Source organism: Phaethon aethereus (assembly GCF_964289735.1).
Source record: "Phaethon aethereus genome assembly, chromosome: 5".
NCBI classification, from domain to species: Eukaryota; Metazoa; Chordata; class Aves; order Phaethontiformes; family Phaethontidae; genus Phaethon; species Phaethon aethereus.
This window is the reverse complement of record NC_138579.1, coordinates 50,638,330-50,656,556: the sequence shown is the minus strand read 5'-3', so window position 1 is coordinate 50,656,556 and position 18,227 is coordinate 50,638,330. Positions and strand designations below refer to the sequence as shown.

Here is an 18,227-nt window from a genome sequence, read left to right as displayed (position 1 = left end):
AATATTTAATAGACTCTTGAAGACTGTCTGTGGTTATAATGTATATTTTTAAACTTTGCAACTTCAAACCACTGAAAGATAATGAAAAATATCAAGAATACCTGCTATTGGGGAATTTTACATACCTTCACTGGAATGATTAAGCATGAGATAATATGTGACATTTTTCTAGAATATCATATAAGCAGTTGGTTTTTTTAAGTATATATAAAATAAAGGACAGTTTTTCTCGTGGTGCTAATGCTAAGATAAGTAGAAAGGAAATTTTGTGTCACTTAAAAGAGGAAATGTTGCCTTGGGAGGAGTGTTACTCCAGAACACCGTTTCTGTTACAACAATGGTTGTCTCATTTACAAGATCTTTTACTGTCTGATTTTTCAGTGGTTTGAAATGTGTGATCTGTGACATTTGTTACTGAGAAGTGTTATGGACACTGTTGACACAGATCAGATAAGAAACTGGGACAGCTGACAAGATATTCCCTGTAACATTACCTTCCTGTAACATTAACACGTGGGTCCTTCTGTGTGAGGCAGTTTCCGAACATGGGCTATTGTCAATTGTATAGTTTCATTTGCAATTATTGAAAAGTCTTTTCTCTCTCCTATAAAAAAAGAAAAAAGAAAAGCAAGTTTAAACTACATTTCTTTTTAAATTAGGAAAAAACAAAAGTAAACTGATTTAGTATTTAATTTCTCAAAGCTTGGCAGTTTTCCTGTATTACTCTGTCAGGAGCCTTGTCTTTTCATTCTGTTTTATTTCTGATTACAGATTATTCATTTATGGATGGGCAGCTGTAGAAACTTGCTTCTTGCACATGCAAATCAATCATGGTAATGTTTATCATAAGGAGATTTTATGGCAGTGGAAAAGGGGTTGTGGCAACATGTTCTTGATTTCAGTTGTATCTTCTACAAATGGAATTAGCTTCCTCACTTCACCTTCAGTGGATTTTTTTTTTTTTTTTGCCATTTACCTCTTGGACTAGACACCACTCACTAAGCAAGCTGTTCGATTCACTTACAGATCATGATTTTGGAAGGAGCTGGCAGAATGAGTATCAATTCCAGCAGCAATCTACTCCACCAGCAGCCTTCCTGGACAGACGGATATTCCACATGCAATGGTAGGAGGAATTCAACAGCTTTAAGCCATGTTTTTGGGGGGGAAGGGACTACTACACCTTTAAGCATGCACAAGTATTATTTTTCATTAATACTAATTTACTGGAGTTTCACTTCTGGTAAGAAAAAATTCAGTTTGTTACTTTATTTGTAAAAAGCTGAACTCACAACATTAGATTTCTGAAAGTGACCAGTTTATGGTTCATTTCCTTACTGGTTCTTTTTCTTAAAATGAATTCAGTGGTGTTGAATGCGCCAAAGATCCCTCTCCTCAGTCCAGAATTCTTTCTCTCTTACCTTTACCCCTCACACCTTCTCTGAACCATCATTACTCTTCAATGTTAATCACTCCTCCAGCTTTCCAGGGGAATAGTCTTTTTGCTCCTTTACCGTATTTGCTTTTTCAGTTCAAATTACTGGATAACTTTCTAATTAGACTGGCATTAGAGCACTAGATAGCTTGTGATCTGAGAACTTTTTTTTCTTAATGTTTTTTGATTATATGGCTATATAAATAAAAGTGTGTTCATATATATTCTCTCTCAGTATAAAAATATAGATATATATCCGAATATACACAGTGTTGATACAATTTTTAAATTCTTTTAATCACTCAGTTGATGGGTAAACCTTAAAATCTAAGGAGGCAAACACATACTGCAGTTATCCTTCTAACCCAAATAATGCTGCAACAAAACTTACAATGAAAGTTTTCACTCAGTGAAACTCTTGTTCTGTTTTATGTGCAATTTCTAAATACACAGGAATACATAAGTGTGCACTTAATTAATGTGCCAACCTGTCTGTAACAGACTGATGGGGAGAAAAGTCCTGGCTGAGTTTCACATTGCAGAGGATTTCGTGAAGGGAAACGATGGGTCTATTTTCATGTTTCCAGTGTGAAATCCTTCAGGATTCACTTATGTTTTAGAGGTACAGGAAGCTGAAAGCTCAGACCAGCCTCTACAGTAATTAACAACTTCACTTCCTTTTCCCTAGCTACTCTTACCTCTTACTAAAGGCTCTCCATTTACATTGGTAGTCTAGTGGCCTCTGAAATTCTTTTACCTTTCTGAAGTGATGGGAATACATATCAACCTCCTTTTCAGGGAATACTTGATGGCTCCATCAAACTTTTTCTATGACATACCACACTGGTAGTCATTTCCACACTCATTCCCCAAATCCTTCAACAGGAGGATGAGAAACAGTCCTGCAAACTCCTTACGTTCCTGACACAGACCTTGTTGGCCAATATCAATAAAGAAACCCAAGTAACAGTGGGGCTTTTTTGTGTTTACCTGGAAACTAGCATTGTGCACTGTATCTTAATCAAAGAGACCTGAAGTCTAGTGGGACCACAGGGGAGGTGATTTCTAAAATGTGCTAACTCTGTTGCTTGTGGTCCTCTAGCAATATCCACTGTTGTCATCATTTGTCACAGCTGTGTGGTAATCTTGGGGAGACTGAGAACTGACTGGTGATACATGCTGGAGTGGGGCTATTGTAGAGCTAGGCCATGGCATTCTTTCCTCCTCCTGTAATTCAGTCACCTCTGCAATGTCTCATTCTGTCATCCTTAAACCCTTCAAATACTTGTGAGCATTTTGTCACCCTGCCGTCTCTGCCTGGCATGCTTCATTTCCTTTCCTAAGGAATAAATTGCACTGAACTCCTTTTGCCAGTCCTTCTGTGAGGGCAGACCAAAGCAGTCCTGCCTTTGGTCTTATCTTATATAATTATCCTATCCCCACATACAATTTCTTTCATTTACGCACGTGAATTATTGTTGTTCAATAACATAAAACTTAGAGCAAATTAAAAGATTGCCAAGAAAAGATTCCGACATCCTAACAGGAAAATCAGGCAGCTTCCTTAACTAAAAATTAGTTTTACAACTTTACAACAATCACCTTACCTAACTACAGAAATAACATGTATTCATCAGAATGTGAGCTCTATCATGAAGCTGTGGGGAGCAATATGAGAACGCCTTGGCTTTCATCATTCTTAGACTGAATCCCAAAATTCATATTCAGTTCTTATTAAGTCCCTATTCAAAGAAAATTTCCACGTCACATTATGAGAATTTTGCAAGGCTTTTCTGTCATTTTCTGATGCACTAAAGTTATTTTCTCACATGAGGATCAACATACCTTTTGAACAGTACATCTGTAAGGTATCTTCCATCCAAGAATTTTGGTGTATTTAAGCTAACATTAATAAATTAATTCCTACATACTCAGTCTGCCAAGAGAGGTGTGATGTAATAATTCCCAGTTTTAGTAGGAAAACTGAGGCAAAAAAACCCCTAAACAATACCTTCTCCAGCAAGAGATACTGAGCTAGTGGTAAGGACTGAGAAAATAATCTAGATCTGTGGACTTCCAGAGCATGCAGTTTAGCCATAGACCTTTCTTGTCGACATAATCCTGTGGTACTAACAGTAAATACCTACTTTCTTTTTCAGTGTCCAGCAGTTTCTATGGAACCCAGTGGCATGAAATACACCCACAGTACTGGACTAAGTTTCAAGTCTGGGAGTGGCTGCAGCATCTCCTTGATACCAACCAACTGGATGCCAACTGCATACCCTTCCAGGAGTTTGATATCAATGGGGAACATCTGTGCAGTATGAGCCTGCAGGAATTCACTCAGGCAGCAGGGACAGCAGGGCAGCTGCTTTACAGCAACCTTCAGCACCTAAAATGGAATGGTAAATAGATATTAGGCAGAGACACACATACAGTGGTCTGAATTCTGGGATCTTCAGAAGTTGTTTACGCTCCTCAGAGACCTACCTGGCAGATCTTATTTGCTATGTTTGCTATACTGCTTATACCTCATTCACTGTATTGCTAAATTGCTTAGATATGACATAAGGCAGAAGTATGAAGGACCAGGGAAAAGGGTATGTTTCCTACTCCAAAATTAACCCTCTGGCTTAGCTGGAGCAGTTGCTGCTTGGAGCTGCCTTTGATTCTTCTGTGCTCCTTGTCATGCATCCTATCTGCCATATGCTTTCTTGCAGGCCAGTGTGGAAGTGACATGTACCAATCTCATAATGTCATTGTGAAGACAGAGCAAACAGGTGAGTAACAGTTGGGTAATTTGTCTTTCGATGGTGACAAAAAGGGGAAACTGTCCATTCCAAGAAAGAGATATCAAAATGGTATTAAATAAAATGGAAAGTGTATCATGCAGAATAAAAATAGGAACACAATTATCAGTCAATGTCTACTTTTTGAAGTTTTGGGTAGTATCACTGTGACTTAGTTTGCATGTGGCCACTTTTCCCGGGAGACCTCTGCAGTATAAGCAGTCTATACTGATGTTCAGAGTTGGAATAGTTTGCAGTGCTCAATGAGTGCAGCTTGGTAGAGGACTTCATTCAGCAGATTTCAGAACAACTATTTTCACAATATTCTCAGTTTTTAAAAAAGAGAGAAAAATATTTTATTGTGAGGTGCTGTTAATCTTTGAAACATCTTCCAAACAAAACAACTTTGAGAGAAAAAAATGTTACATTTCAATTTCTTCACATGTTTCAATGAAACTGAAATTCAGGCGGTATTTTGATTTGACCAAATCTGCATTTTCCCTATGGCAGTGTATTTTTCCAGTGTGTTCATAGCTAGATCCCTTTCCTCTCAGGACTTTGTTTCACCAAGAAAAGAACTTCAGATTGGTTCAATACTCCTCTTCAGGCATGATGATTTTCCTGGTTCCTTTGCCAGAGAACCTCTGCCCATATGCAAACACTCTATCCCGCTACTCCCAGCCTCTTTGTCTGTGGGTATGTTCATGAGCCATATTTTAATATCTCCTGGCAGAATGAATACAGATTCACAGCATGCGATGTCTCTGACAAATACTGCCAGCCTGTTTATTCAGCTCACCTGGAGGAGTCCAGCCTCTCTAGCCAGTGACACTATCCACCTTCTCCTTGCAGCTGGCAAGCATTGTGATCTGCAATCCACTCCTTGCCTGTGCCTGCATAGTGCAGGTGATGTACATGCAGCAGCCTTGATGCTTGCCATATAGGAAACTACAGTAATCCTTTAAGTCCTGATTTATGAGATCGTGGTACATTAGTTCCTCAGTGGCACATCCTGGAAAGGTCAAAGCCCAGGACTGGTTCTCCCAGCTGTGCTGAATCAGGAGTGGCATGGTGGGGCTCTGGTGATGCCGACCACAGGCACTAAGAGTGGGTTTAGTTTCTGCATGGGGAGGAGAAGGTGCTGTGGATTTGGGCTGCTGGGGAAGGGACTCCTTGTGAGCCAGCAGGGATAGGGATGGTGGTTTAGAGGGGAAGCCTGCCTCATCCTAGTTGACCATCACAGTTGCAAAAATATGGGTACTGAAAAAGGTTAAAACAGGAAGACAAGCTGTCTCCCCATGTTCTGGCTAGGTAAAGCCTGTTTTCAGAGGTAACGTTAGGCAGATCAGGTGTCCAAGCAAGCAAAGGGTGTGTGCTATTGTAGGAACACAAGCTCTTGGGTGTCCAAACATGCAGCTATTACTTAGCGTGCCTGCTAAATTCCTATGTCATAAGTGGTAACTCAGCCAAACATGATGATTTAGCTATAACTCATTTTTGGTTTTTTGATTTCATTTATATGAACATGAAAAACATTAAGTAATACCTAGATTTGAACTTCACATCTCATCCTTTCTGACCTGGATGCAAAAGAAAAAGGTAGATTTAAGGCTTCTGACCTCAAAAATGCACTAAGAGAGTAATTCCCTGATCAATGTACAGGTCATAAAGACCATACTTCTGTTCTGCTTATATTGATCCATCTGACCAGAGGGTCACTAAAAATTATTCCTCTTTAACCATGAAGGTGTTTTTTAGGTTAAGGATGGGGACTCAATGTGCCTGGAATAAAATGTCCCTTCATCTAGGATTAGGCTTTGATGTTTCTCACTATGTTCTTTACACATGAAGCTCTGTTTCGGAGGGGACTTTCGAGTTCTACCATTATAGAAATAAATACTCACTATAAGCATCCTCCTGTTTTACTAGATATTTGAGAACACTTTCATCTCTATGGCACCAAAGCACTGTCTCTCACCAGGGGCTGAGAATTCAGGACTGGATTGGGTAGAATTAGAGTTGATGTGGAATAGGATCCTTCAAGGGCAGGCATAAATTATGTGTCAGCCAAGAAAAGGAAGAGAATTATTTCTAAAAGTCAGTGCTTGGTGTAAGTAAATTTGCCTGAGTATGCAAAACCTCATCCATAATTTGAGTGAAAGGAAATATTTTCATGCATAACCCCTTCCACTTCTTGGTTCCCTTCACAGCTCTTTTTCAGCACATTTCTTATTCCCTTAGTGCTTAGTATTCACCTCTGTGTTAAAAAATGTTCTTTTAGTGATCTGATTTTCCTTTTGGTCCTTTACCTTCAGATCCATCATTAATGGTGTCCTGGAAAGAAGAGAATTACCTGTATGACAGTGGCTATGGTAACACAGTAGGTAACTAACATCACAATACTTCATGTATTTCTGAAATGGTTTTATTATTATCTGAGGCCATTACTTTAAATGTCATCTTTTTTATTCCCAGAGCTATTGGACAGTAAAACATTCTGTCGTGCTCAGATTTCCATGACGACACCTAGTCACCAGCCTCCTGGTAAGGAACTTGTAATTATATTGCTAATTGTTTGTCACTTGTCCCAGAGCTATCGACGTATAATAGTCTCTGTGGTTGTCTATTGTAGGATTGAACCTGAGCCTCCAGTAATTTTAAACCAAGCAATACTGAATCTGGCAGTTCTTTTAGCTATCATTACTACAATAGCTTGCTTTAAAGAAATGCTTCTCTCTTCTCTCTGTCAAGACAAAGAAGATCAAATAATCTGCAATCTCCACATATCTTTTAAAGCAGCTGAGTCAAAGACATGTTAGTGTCAGAGAGATGAGGTGTTCCAGCTCCACCACACTCTTCTGTGGTGTAGCTGGGTATGGGCAAATGAGTTCCATGTTTCTCCCCAGAAGTGTCTGCATTTCCCTAGTGAGCCAGCAGTTCATACTGTGTAGGTTACTAGGTTTGGGGCTGGGTTCAGGGTCAGATCAGGGAAGCTGATCAGGAAGCACCAAGCCCTCTGCCCAACTTCACCAGTAGAAAGGCTCCCTACTGGAGCCCATCTCAGCTGACCGCAGGGTAGGCACCACATGCCTCTTCATCCCACCATAGTGTTTTCATGAGGCAGAGATACAATCGATCTGCTAAAGGGCACGAGAAAGAGCAAACACATTTTCTGTGGTGTCTAGTGAAAGTGCAGTTCCAGGTGTTGGGGAGCTCTGTGGGCTATGTCCCAGGGGCAGGCACCAGGGATAGAGGTGAAAGAGCGAGGCAATGGGAAAAGATGGAGCAGAGATGGCAAGGGAGAAAGGAGTGGGGGGAAAGGCAGGTCCTTCTTAGGAGGCTGTTAAGCAAACAGACCTAAGGGAGAAAGTGGAAGCTATGAGAGGATAAGAAAGGAAAGCACACTGCTCTAGATGCAAAAGGAAAGAACACTGCTCTAGATACAGCCTCAAAGGTGCTGTCTATGCACTGGGGGCAACCCTGTGCCTCTGCATACGAACAGCAGTCACAGCCTCTGGGCCTGCGTGTTTGCTGCATCCCCTGGCCTCCCAGCACAGCCAGACTTGCCAAGTGACAGACAGTTTAAACTAATGCACTCAGCAATAAGTAAAAAAAAAGAGAGAAAACTTGACCAGAAGAAGAAAAGCACCAAATTTCAAAAAAGCCCCAACCAAACACTCTGTTTGCTTTGTCTGCCACCTCCACCCACTCTCACAAAATGGCTACCAGGATTTTGGAGCTTTCCAACAGGTCTGGGGACCTGTCAAGATCCTGGCATGGTGTGTTTCTCTGCTGACTGCTTAAGCCTAGAGCTAGGGTGGCATGCCAAGGGCACAGCCTCCTGTAAAAACTAAATTTGTATATCCCGTAAAAAAATGGCTCATTCCTGAATCATATGCAAATACTGTGCAACATTTTTTCAAAAGTTTTGCAAGACAGCTTTGTTGAAACTACATCATAACTCTTTTCATCTGTCAGTCCTGAGCCTCCTAACACAGCATGTTTGAAACTGGTCTCCATATAGGAGTGGAGGCAGAGCAGGAGGCTATTTACACAGCTGAAATCCCGAATAAATCACCAGCTAGGCACAAGGCAACTGAACTTCCAAGAATAAATCTCCAGCTAAGCAGAGCATAACAAACATTTGCAAGCAAATTGTGGGATTTTAAAATGAGAAGGATTTATATAAGAGGGCAAATAAAGGACTGGGTACTGCTGTCCTTGGCTGGAGTTCCCACAAATTTTTAATAACATCGGGGGAATCATAATCTGAGGAAAGGCAGTGAAATAAGCCTCATTTTACTTTTTCCCCCCAAGCTAAATGAGGTTCAGGCTAGTTCCTGCTCTTTGAGAGTGGGAAGGCAAAATGACTCGGAGTGCGTTTGCTGCTTGGGGGTCAAGGACAATAATTATGTCAGGCTCAGAATAGTGGAGGTTAGGCTTATCCTCACTGACCTGTTCAGTTTATGTTTCCAGTTATGTATGAATAAAGCGAGTGCGTGAATATCTTTGCATCTACCTTTTCACATGCAGTTATTGCAGTTGCTTGTGCAAATCCAACAAGTTTCCATGCAAATGAATATTTCCTGTGAGTCATTTTCCCATGCAAATGCCCAGTTTCCATGAAAAGTATGATAATCATGCATTCACAGAAGCTGGGAAAACATGCGTGGGACCTTAAGCTTTGCTTTATGGAATTCAGGCACGAAGTATGCTGAAAAGCAAACACAGAAGGGAATCCCTCTCAGGACTGTCCCACAGATTTTGTGAGACTTAGAGCAATCGGATGAAAGCTATTCATTAAAGACAACAGCACAGCCAGGCTGTGGTGGTTTGAGGGTGGGAGGGTTGAATGTGCATACTGCAAGGTAGGTTACAGTCATGAACGGGCAAAACTTTTGTTTCATTTCTCAAGAAATGCTTGTGCCAGAAACCCTATTCTTCCTCTGGCTGTCTGCAGGTGATAAAGTACTATCAATGAGAAATGGCTTGTTTCTATGGCTCTGAGCCACAGAACAATATATGCACATCCAGCTGCCAAAAACTCCTACCAGTGCAGCCCCATTCCCCACCTTGCCCGCCCCCCCCCAACCAGCAACGCTTTGCCAGTTCATTATGTTTTAGTCAAGTAGGTGTTCTGTGCATTGGTTCCAGCACATACATTTCACATTAGATCATCTCTTCAGAAACAAATAAGCCCCCAAAGATACATGCTTCTGCAAAGACTAAGACATAATGGGACAATTCAGGATTCCTTTTATAGATGTGATCATCTTATTTTTCTCTCTCTCACACATAACATGAGGTGAGGTATTTGTTAATCAAATTTAAGTTTCAAAAGCAGAATGTTTACCTCTGCATTCATTCTTTATTCATCAATGGTCTCTTTGTGAAGTGTGCTGATTATCATATAGTACAGAAAACAAAACTCTCCCCCTTCCTCCTCACTTAGATTACCTTCTGAAAAGTGATTATCTTTGAAAGAGGTATTAGTTCTTTTTTGTGGTTTTATTTCTTTCAACTTCCTAGTCAACGGAAAGCCTTTAATCAAATTTACAAATAGCCTTCATTTTCTTTCTTTGCAGATTCTTCAGATGTGAAAAAATTGCAAGATCATACCCCAAAGTCCCACACCAAGAAGCACAGTAAGTCAACATCCATGTTTATAAGCATTTTGAAAGCAAAACCTGTTAGATTGTTATTGTGATTCAATCCTCCAAGGATCTGACTCTTTCTAGTACTGTTTGATTATGTTGGGGTTTTTTTGACTCAATATTGTTATACGTTTCAAATTGTTTTTATCAGTGAGTGTTTATCGGGGAGCAACCAGAAACCGGTTGCCTCTGCCTTATGTTGAGCTGGGCAGGTGGACTGGAGTAAAGGACTGATGAAGGAGACCCAGGATTAAATTGGGAAGGTCTATGTGTGGACATGGCCATTCTTGTGCACGTGCCTGCTGGGTGCAGCAGACACAAGAGACCCTGCTCAGCATCTCCTTGAAGAACTTCTCACACACAGTGTCATAAGCAAGCACCTGTCCCTCAGTCTTGCCACCTTCTTCTCCTCTTCTCCATCTTTCTACTCCCCCATCTGCTTTTTCTGCTAGTTTTGATTTAATCTGACTCTGAAGACAGGTTACCGTAATTGTGATTTCTGGACATAGTTCCATTAACATACCTTACTGAGATTTTTATGCTGAAAATATCTTGTCTTTTGCATCCTGTGTCATTCCCTGTTTATAACAGAAACCTTAATATTGGTCCTTCACTGTGTTTTGTAGTATTTGGTTTCATCCTGTTTCAATACGGTCTCCATATTATCTGTCTCCTCCTGAGTCCTCTTCTTACCCTGCTCTGTGACTTCACCCGACCAGGACTCCTGAACTTTTTATCTGCACACAGATACTTTGTGGGTTTTTTTGTTTGTATCTCAAGGTTGCTAATGAAAGGACTAGATAGGACTGGTCTGAAGACAGACCTGTGAAAAACTGAGGTCACTTGGTTTGTTCAGCTTAGAGAAGAGAAGGCTGAGGGGTGACCTCATCACACTCTACAACTTCCTCAAGGAGGGCAGTGGAGGGGGAAGTGCTGATCTCCTCTCTCCGGTGACCAGCAATGGGACACGAGGAATGGAATGAAACTGCATCAGGGGAAGTTCAGATTGGACATTAGGAAAAGGTTGTTCACTGAGAAGGTGGTCAGTCACTGGAACAGGCTCCCCCAAGAAGCAGTCAGAGCACCAAGCCTGCTGGAGTTCAAGGACCATCTGGACGAAACTCTTAGTCATATGGTTTAGTTTTAGGTAGTTCTGCGAGGAGCAGGGAGTTGGACTCGATGACCCTTATGGGTCCCTTCCAACTTGAGATATTCTATGATTCTAAGAAATCAGTTACAACCTTGGCATATAGAAAAGGTCACCTTGCCAAGCTGGGCTAATCCCCTACATTTCCAGTTTCTTCAGTACTGGTGTGTATCATGATCTCTTGAGTATGTTACTGATGTCCATATAGGACAGGTCCACATCATTTTGTTGGTTCTAGAAAATGATTATAATAGCAAAGGAAAATATTGGATTTGTTGAGTGGAATCTACTTCTACTCATGTTGCTCTGTATACCATTTTCTATTTACCCTCACATCTTTGACTAGCTTGTTTCCTTCTTAATTTGGTCTAAACCCTTGCATGCTTTTGAAGTCAGATCAAAGGACTGTTATATTTCTGGACCACCTTGTGACTGTGTTTGCTATTCTTCATTCATAAAGGACTACATCTAACCTGTTGGATTTATTTAATTTTTTATTTCTTTTTGACATGGGTTTTCTGGTGCCACCTCTACAGTAACTGTGGGATGGATTTGTGCTTAAATTGGGAGGTCTACCTGTTGAAATTATAGTTCTCTTTTTGCCTTTTTTGATAACATGGTCAAACTTTCTTACACCCTTTTCACACACAATTTTAGCTAGCCAGTTTTGTCACAATCCCTGTATCCACTCTACACCTTCTTACTTCTTTAAGTCTATGTAGGAGGCCTGGGACAAAATACTCATTGATGTGGAACAGCATTTCACCTCCTTTGCCTTCTATCTGTCATTTAAATGCTTGGAGATTCAGTGCCTGCTTCACAATTATCATCTTGGCTGTTTCACGTACCACACGATCATATCAGGTTACCTGCCATGGTGTAGAAGAATATTATCAGGAAAAATGGGCAAATGAGATGAAGAGAAGACTTAAACATGTTATCTCCAGGGCAGAAACAGTGCCAAAGGCAGAAGGAAGCAGTGGGTGGTTTGGACTCTGCTTCCCCTCATTGCTGGGGCTCCTACCTGCCTGCCATGGGACTCAGACTGCCGAGGGCTGACACTCACCTCCAGCCTCAGTGTGAAGGCTGCTTTTTGCGTCAGCGTTTTTTGCCTATATGTCTCCAAGGTGGGGGTCCTGCACTCCTGGAACTATGGCCTGTCCCTACCAAGTGGTCACCATCTGTTGATGACAAACTGTAAGAACATGAGATAAAAATGGCAAGCATAATCTGTAGAGCTCTTTAGACACTCCTTCCTCCTGCCTCCTTTCTTCTTTCAGACCCTCGAGGCACTCATCTTTGGGAATTTATTCGAGATATTCTTCTCAATCCTGAGAAAAACCCAGGATTAATCAAGTGGGAAGATCGGGCAGAAGGTGTCTTCAGATTTTTAAAATCCGAAGCTGTGGCTCAGCTCTGGGGAAAGAAGAAAAACAACAGCAGCATGACTTATGAGAAACTCAGCCGAGCTATGAGGTGAGTTGGGTTGTTGATGTAGAAGACTGGGGCATGTAAAGAGACTACCTGAAAGGAGAATCTGGTTGACTTTTAAAAATGAATTTTCAGTAACACCAGTTGCTTTCTTTGACAGCTGAGTCTCTCCCAACTAATTTTGAGATTGTAGCATTATGTGTCTGTATACTATCATACATATAGTATATATTACATATATATGTGTTATATATATAATATACATTCTGTTGCTGTCCACCCAAACAAGCCATGTAGGAAGGAAACATGGTTGTAGCAAGCTGAAGGTTCACATGCAACTGAACTGAGAAGGCTTAAATAGCCCAGTAATGTCCAGACACCTTGTTATTTCCAACAATGTTCAGAAACTAGACATGTCCCCACACATTATCTTAAACTAGGTTTACAAATTCTGTGTGAGGATTGTTTTTGCTTTAGCATTTTGAACATTTTTCCATAATCTATGAAAGTCCAAAATGTATTTTTAAATGGAAGCTGGGATTCTTTCCTGGTCTGATTTCAGATCCTGGTTTATCTGGGAAAAAAACCCATGAAATCTCGTAAGAGTGTGTGATAAATGTGGCCACATGTTATGACCTGAAATATGGTGAAATTCAAACTCAGAATACAATTAATATAAAGTAAAAAGAAGATATTAATTTTTTCTTCTGTCCTTCAATTATAATAATCTTAGGTATATTATGTATATCAATAGAAAATAAAGACTTTTCAGCTAGCTGAGGAATTGCCCAGTTGGCAGTGGCCATTTAGGACCATAGGTGAATTTAATCTTTTTCTATGTTTTTATTTTAACAGATACTATTATAAAAGAGAAATCCTGGAGCGTGTGGATGGTCGGAGATTAGTATATAAATTTGGAAAGAATGCCCGTGGCTGGAGAGAAAATGAGAACTAAATATGTCAAGAAATAACATTTAAAACAAGTGGATGTAAATATTCAAAGACTATTTTCTTATATTTATGTACCAAACTGGGGTGAAAAAACAATTCTACTTCTGTTGGGAAGAAGGAACATTATCATTATTGGTGTTAAAATTATTTTATTTGAAGTATGTCCTGTATGGGGAAAAAATGTACACAGTTTTCTGTGATATAACATTATAGAATTATGATTATTTTTCCCCTCTTGTGAATTTTTTCTCTTTTTTTTTTTAATCATACAGGCATAATGTGATTTATGACAATGCTGTGAGTCATGCAAAGAAAGGGAAGGAGCAAAATACAAGGGCATTTAGGGAATATGATAATTCACTATGGGAGGCAACTATAAGTGGAGGAAACAGTAAAGCATCTCTGAGCCAAGTAGTCTTCTTCCATAGTCAGCTGGTTTATAGCACTCATAGGCCAATATCACTTGTTCCTTCCCTCTGATTTCTGAATGTTTTAACACTTTGCTGGCTTCCAGTTGCTTTTGTTGAGTCAGACAATGGGTTCCTTTTCAGTTACCATATCCCAGCCACAGAAAGCAGTGGTTCTGCAAGGTGACTGTCAGCATTTATTTGCAGAACCCGTACTACCTCCACCACTGGGACCTTCTTTTGTAGGCAGAAGTTTAGGACCTGACCTTGCCTGGTACTGAGTATCCTCCCCAATCTCCAAAAGACACTAAGCTCATCCCAGGAAAAGGGCTATTCATTTTTAACTAATATGTTGGAGATGAACTGCAGGAAGAGAGTCAATCTCAGGGACCAAAAGCTATTGAAGGAAGATGATTGTTTTCTGACTGGGCAGACTTACTAAAAGGCATCAATTTCCCCGTAGAAGTATTAATACTCCTCCCACCCTCTTACATTCCTAATTAAAGCATTCAAATCCATGCCATATGAAGTAGTGAGGCGGTGGGCAAGCAGAACATATATCCCATGGCATGAGGGAGCATTCTCCCCAGTTCCTTCAAGTCATATGGTCCTCCTGACAGGTCAAGTCTCACTTGGACAGATACTTTCCAAAAACATTTGAGCTCCAAAAAGCTCCATTGTGTGTAAAATATTAGTTCCCTTTGCTTTTCTCAAGTCTAACTCTATATTGTATTTGACAACTGTGCTTGGGGTTCTTAGTTGGAGAAAACCCACCAACATAAAGACACTGAGATTTTGGGGACATTCAGATCTGGGTCAGTATTTTGGGCTCATCTCTAGCAATCATATGTGGAGACTGAACACTCACTGGCAGCTTCTTCCTGCTGGCACCAAGCACATGCAGAACATGGGGAAATAAAAACTAGAGGAGGAAGCAATTCACCAGGTTACTGAGTACATGAGATGTGGGAGTTGAGAAACAGGATTTTCTTGGTGATGTTAGTAGAGGTGAAAACAAGATCGATTCCAACTCACTTTTTCAGGTAGGGGGAATTTGGCAAACAATAACAGGGACTGAGAAGTCCAGGATAAAAAAAGATAAAATTAAGAATATTAAATCCATCCAATATCCATTTCCTCAGGCATCCCCTGGATATTATTATCCCTATTAGCTTGAAATGCAGCATGGTGCAGATGGAAGTTGTAGGATATTCCATTTTTTGTTTGTCCTAAAAGGAAATAGAGAGGAAACCAAGATACAACAGAAGTATCAATATAAAGGGTATCAGATGTTCTTAGCAACATGTAATTGTAAGCAAAAACATATAATTGTAAGCAAACATGAAAGTCTAACTTGATATCTATACGTGTAGGGCATGTCAAACAATAATACCACCTCCTACACTGTGTATGCCAGAGTTGTCACCATCAATTACCCATACATTACAATTTTTACTTTTCATAACCTGGGTGGAGAGAGGTTCATCTTATTTACAAATCAAATAATCTCTGTACTTCAAAGCATTTTTTTTCTCTCAGTCTATCTCTCTTTTATTTTTTCAGACTAGTCTTACTTGCTTTTGTGCAACTCTAATTTTTTTTTATCTTGATTAGCTACATTCCACTTCCTTTACCACCATTTTGTAGTTCATATAATAAGAACCAGGCCACCAGGTGAGGAGAGAATCTTTACTTTTCTCGAAAGACTGTTCCTTCCCTCCCACCTTACAATTATTTGCAGCGCTTTGCTCCATGCTCTTTACCCTCCCCGCCCCCCCCCTTCAATTCACACCTTGGATGAAAACCTGAAATCAGTGGTACTGCCATAAATCCACAATACTGTTGTGCCTTACTTCAGGTTAACATACATCTTACAGCAACTGATCGTAATACCTTCATAAAGCTGCTTTCTACCAGATCTCTCACCAAACTTCTCTGGAAGAGAAAATGAACTTGTGATATACACGTCACCACTTGGTTACTGAGCAGCAGCTAAACCTGCTTTTAAAGGTTTTAAAAGATAAAGGTTTATTTACAAGCATACTGTATAAATCTAGAGTGTGATTTACGGTGGGGTGCAGTATAAATGCCAGTCTTCCACTGTCACATCTTTCAGGACGTGGAAATTGTGCAAGTTTCTATTCCCACTCTGCAGAACTTTTCAGACTAGGTACTTGTCATTCAGCATTACAATAGCACAAAGTTGGAATAGAAGCCATCCAACATTTAGTGTGCTTTACAAATATATTAACCTTTACCTAAGACAAACACAAAGGACTGTTTAAAACTACAGTCCTTGCCAAGGACAGATGCAACCAACCAAAGAGAGTCTTTTTATCAGACCTAAGCAAATGGAGAAAATGAAGAGATGAATGTTTATGTAAATTACTATTTAAACAAAAAGCATTTCTGATTGCTCTTTTATTTTATATTTCAGAAGCTGAGCAATCATATTTTTAGATGTATCCTTTAAGTTAGCAGCTGCTGAACTGGTAGCACCGTGTGTATAGATTTTTATTGTACCATAATTTTTCATATGTATAAAGCTCTAGACAGGGAATTATATTTATATAGTTACATGCAAATCACAATGTCATAGGTGTTGGTGTGAGCACTCTCAAACTATATTTTCTGCACAAAATCAGAGCAACTTGTAGGCTGGTGAACTAGAGAGACATTAAAATGTTTAATTACGTTTTGATCTTTCTTTCTGCAGCACATTGCGTAATTCCTGCTTGCTTCTCACAGCATCATCTTCAGTGTATACGTGTGGAAACAAATCCACGTTAGATATTTCACTATTACCATTGTAAATCTCAGCTTGGAGACTATGTATCACAAAATGGTTCTAAAGACTGTTTCTGTTTTTGTGGCTATGATATTAATTCAAATAAAATTGAGATTGGAAGTGACTAATACGAATTCTTTCAATATCAGATAATATTTCAATATTGGCGAAAGGACTGATGTAACTACCACAAAAGGCAATAGCTTAAATTTACTAATATGCTGAATAGCCCATCTATTGTGAAGATACTGGATTTCCAAACCTGTTTTATGTCTCACAGGCCTTGCTAGAATACTCAGTTATGTTGACACAGCTTGATTGCCTTTCTTGTTTGGCTGCTAAACTTTACAAAGGTCTTACTTCAGCACTGATTTAACTTCAAGATATTTTGAAGTGTGTGCAAGGGCTAGGTTGTTTAAGGATGCCATTACTCACACTGAGCATTTCCTTTACTGAATCAAAGCACCTAAACTATGAAATCCTGTCCTTTGTGTTATTTTTCCACCTAAGTGGTGGCTACAAAAACACTCAATGAACAAAGTGAACATCTCTCTTGATTTGATCTGCAGCTTGAGGGAAAAAAGTGAAAACCCCTATAATTAAGAGAAAGTCAAAGTGAGCCTGTATGGCATCTAATACTCTGTGGGGGACTGTGGCTGTATCACTACAGTGTGAGGATGCAGTGCATGGACCTGCAACGAGAAAATCTGTAGTTCCTTGTCTTGGTTTAGCCCAACTCCTGACTAAACACAAGCACTTTCTCCCCCCCAAAACCCCCTCTCAGCTGAGAAAGGGAAATTGGGGAAAAAGGTTACTTGTGGCTTTAAATGGGTTGAAATAGTAACAGATTTAATAAAACAATAAAACCAGTATTAATACTAAAACAATATAAAGTACACAGAGTTATACTCAGCTCACATAGTGGTCGTGAGCTGTGTGCTCCCTGCAGCAAACGCTGGTTGGCGAACACTGCAAGCAGCACAGCTCCAGCAAGGGGACAGTAGGCCTCAGGAGCAGAGCAATGGGTGAGACCCTCCAGGGATGGCAGACATGGAGAGAGAGAGAGAGACATTCCCAGCAGACTCCCCAGTTTATAGTGAGCGGGACATTTATGGTATGGAATACTTCTTTTGGCCAGCCTGGGTCAGCTGTCTCAGTCTCGGTTCCTCCTAGCTGGCTATCTCAAGACTGCTAGAGGCCTTGATCACTGTGGAAAACTGCATACCACAGCTGACCATGAACTAAAACAAAGTGTCTTATCAACTTTGTTCTCATAGTAATGGATGCTGCAGTCTTAGAAATGCAGAAAACTGATTCTATTATTCTATCCCAGCAAAACCAGGACACCCCTGCCACTGCCTCTCTGGGCTAGTTGGCAGCATGAGGCACCAGAGTGGTGCAGTGCAGCATTCCTGCTGCGGTGACGTGTGCTTGTCACTGTGCCAGCACATCTAGAGTCGGGCTTGAATCTCAAACCTTCACTGCAATGGGACAAATCACACTGTTATGATCTATAATCTGCAAATGTGATTAATTTTAAGCAAGTGAGTGATTCCACTGTGTTGGAAATTATGTATATGGATGTTTGAGTATGGTGGCTCTAAACTGTTCAGTCTATACTGAAT

The 18,227-nt window shown here is 40.2% G+C and overlaps 1 protein-coding gene across 2 annotated transcripts; it reads left to right on the top strand.

Moving 5' to 3' along the window:
* Positions 1-521: 521 nt before the first annotated feature.
* EHF (ETS homologous factor) lies at positions 522-14,135 on the top strand. 2 transcript variants are annotated; one of them, XM_081999866.1, is made up of 8 exons: positions 522-1,126; positions 3,595-3,840; positions 4,156-4,215; positions 6,540-6,608; positions 6,700-6,768; positions 9,810-9,869; positions 12,306-12,501; positions 13,312-14,135. In XM_081999866.1, exons 1-8 carry the CDS (start codon positions 1,030-1,032, stop codon positions 13,409-13,411), a joined length of 897 nt encoding a protein of 298 aa, XP_081855992.1. In that variant the 5' UTR covers positions 522-1,029; the 3' UTR covers positions 13,412-14,135. The 2 variants fall into 2 exon arrangements, with proteins under 2 accessions (XP_081855992.1, XP_081855993.1); XM_081999867.1 differs by lacking the exon at positions 6,700-6,768.
* Positions 14,136-18,227: the final 4,092 nt, after the last annotated feature.

What these genes read in the sequence shown, in the direction of transcription:
- EHF (XM_081999866.1), top strand. Translation starts at nt 1,030, where the DNA reads ATGATTTTGGAAGGAGCTGGCAGAATGAGTATCAATTCCAGCAGCAAT. An exon ending in TCAGCACCTAAAATGGAATG is followed by an intron (nt 3,841 to 4,155) that starts GTAAATAGATAT and finishes GCTTTCTTGCAG; the next exon opens with GCCAGTGTGGAAGTGACATG. An exon ending in GTCCCACACCAAGAAGCACA is followed by an intron (nt 9,870 to 12,305) that starts GTAAGTCAACAT and finishes TTCTTCTTTCAG; the next exon opens with ACCCTCGAGGCACTCATCTT.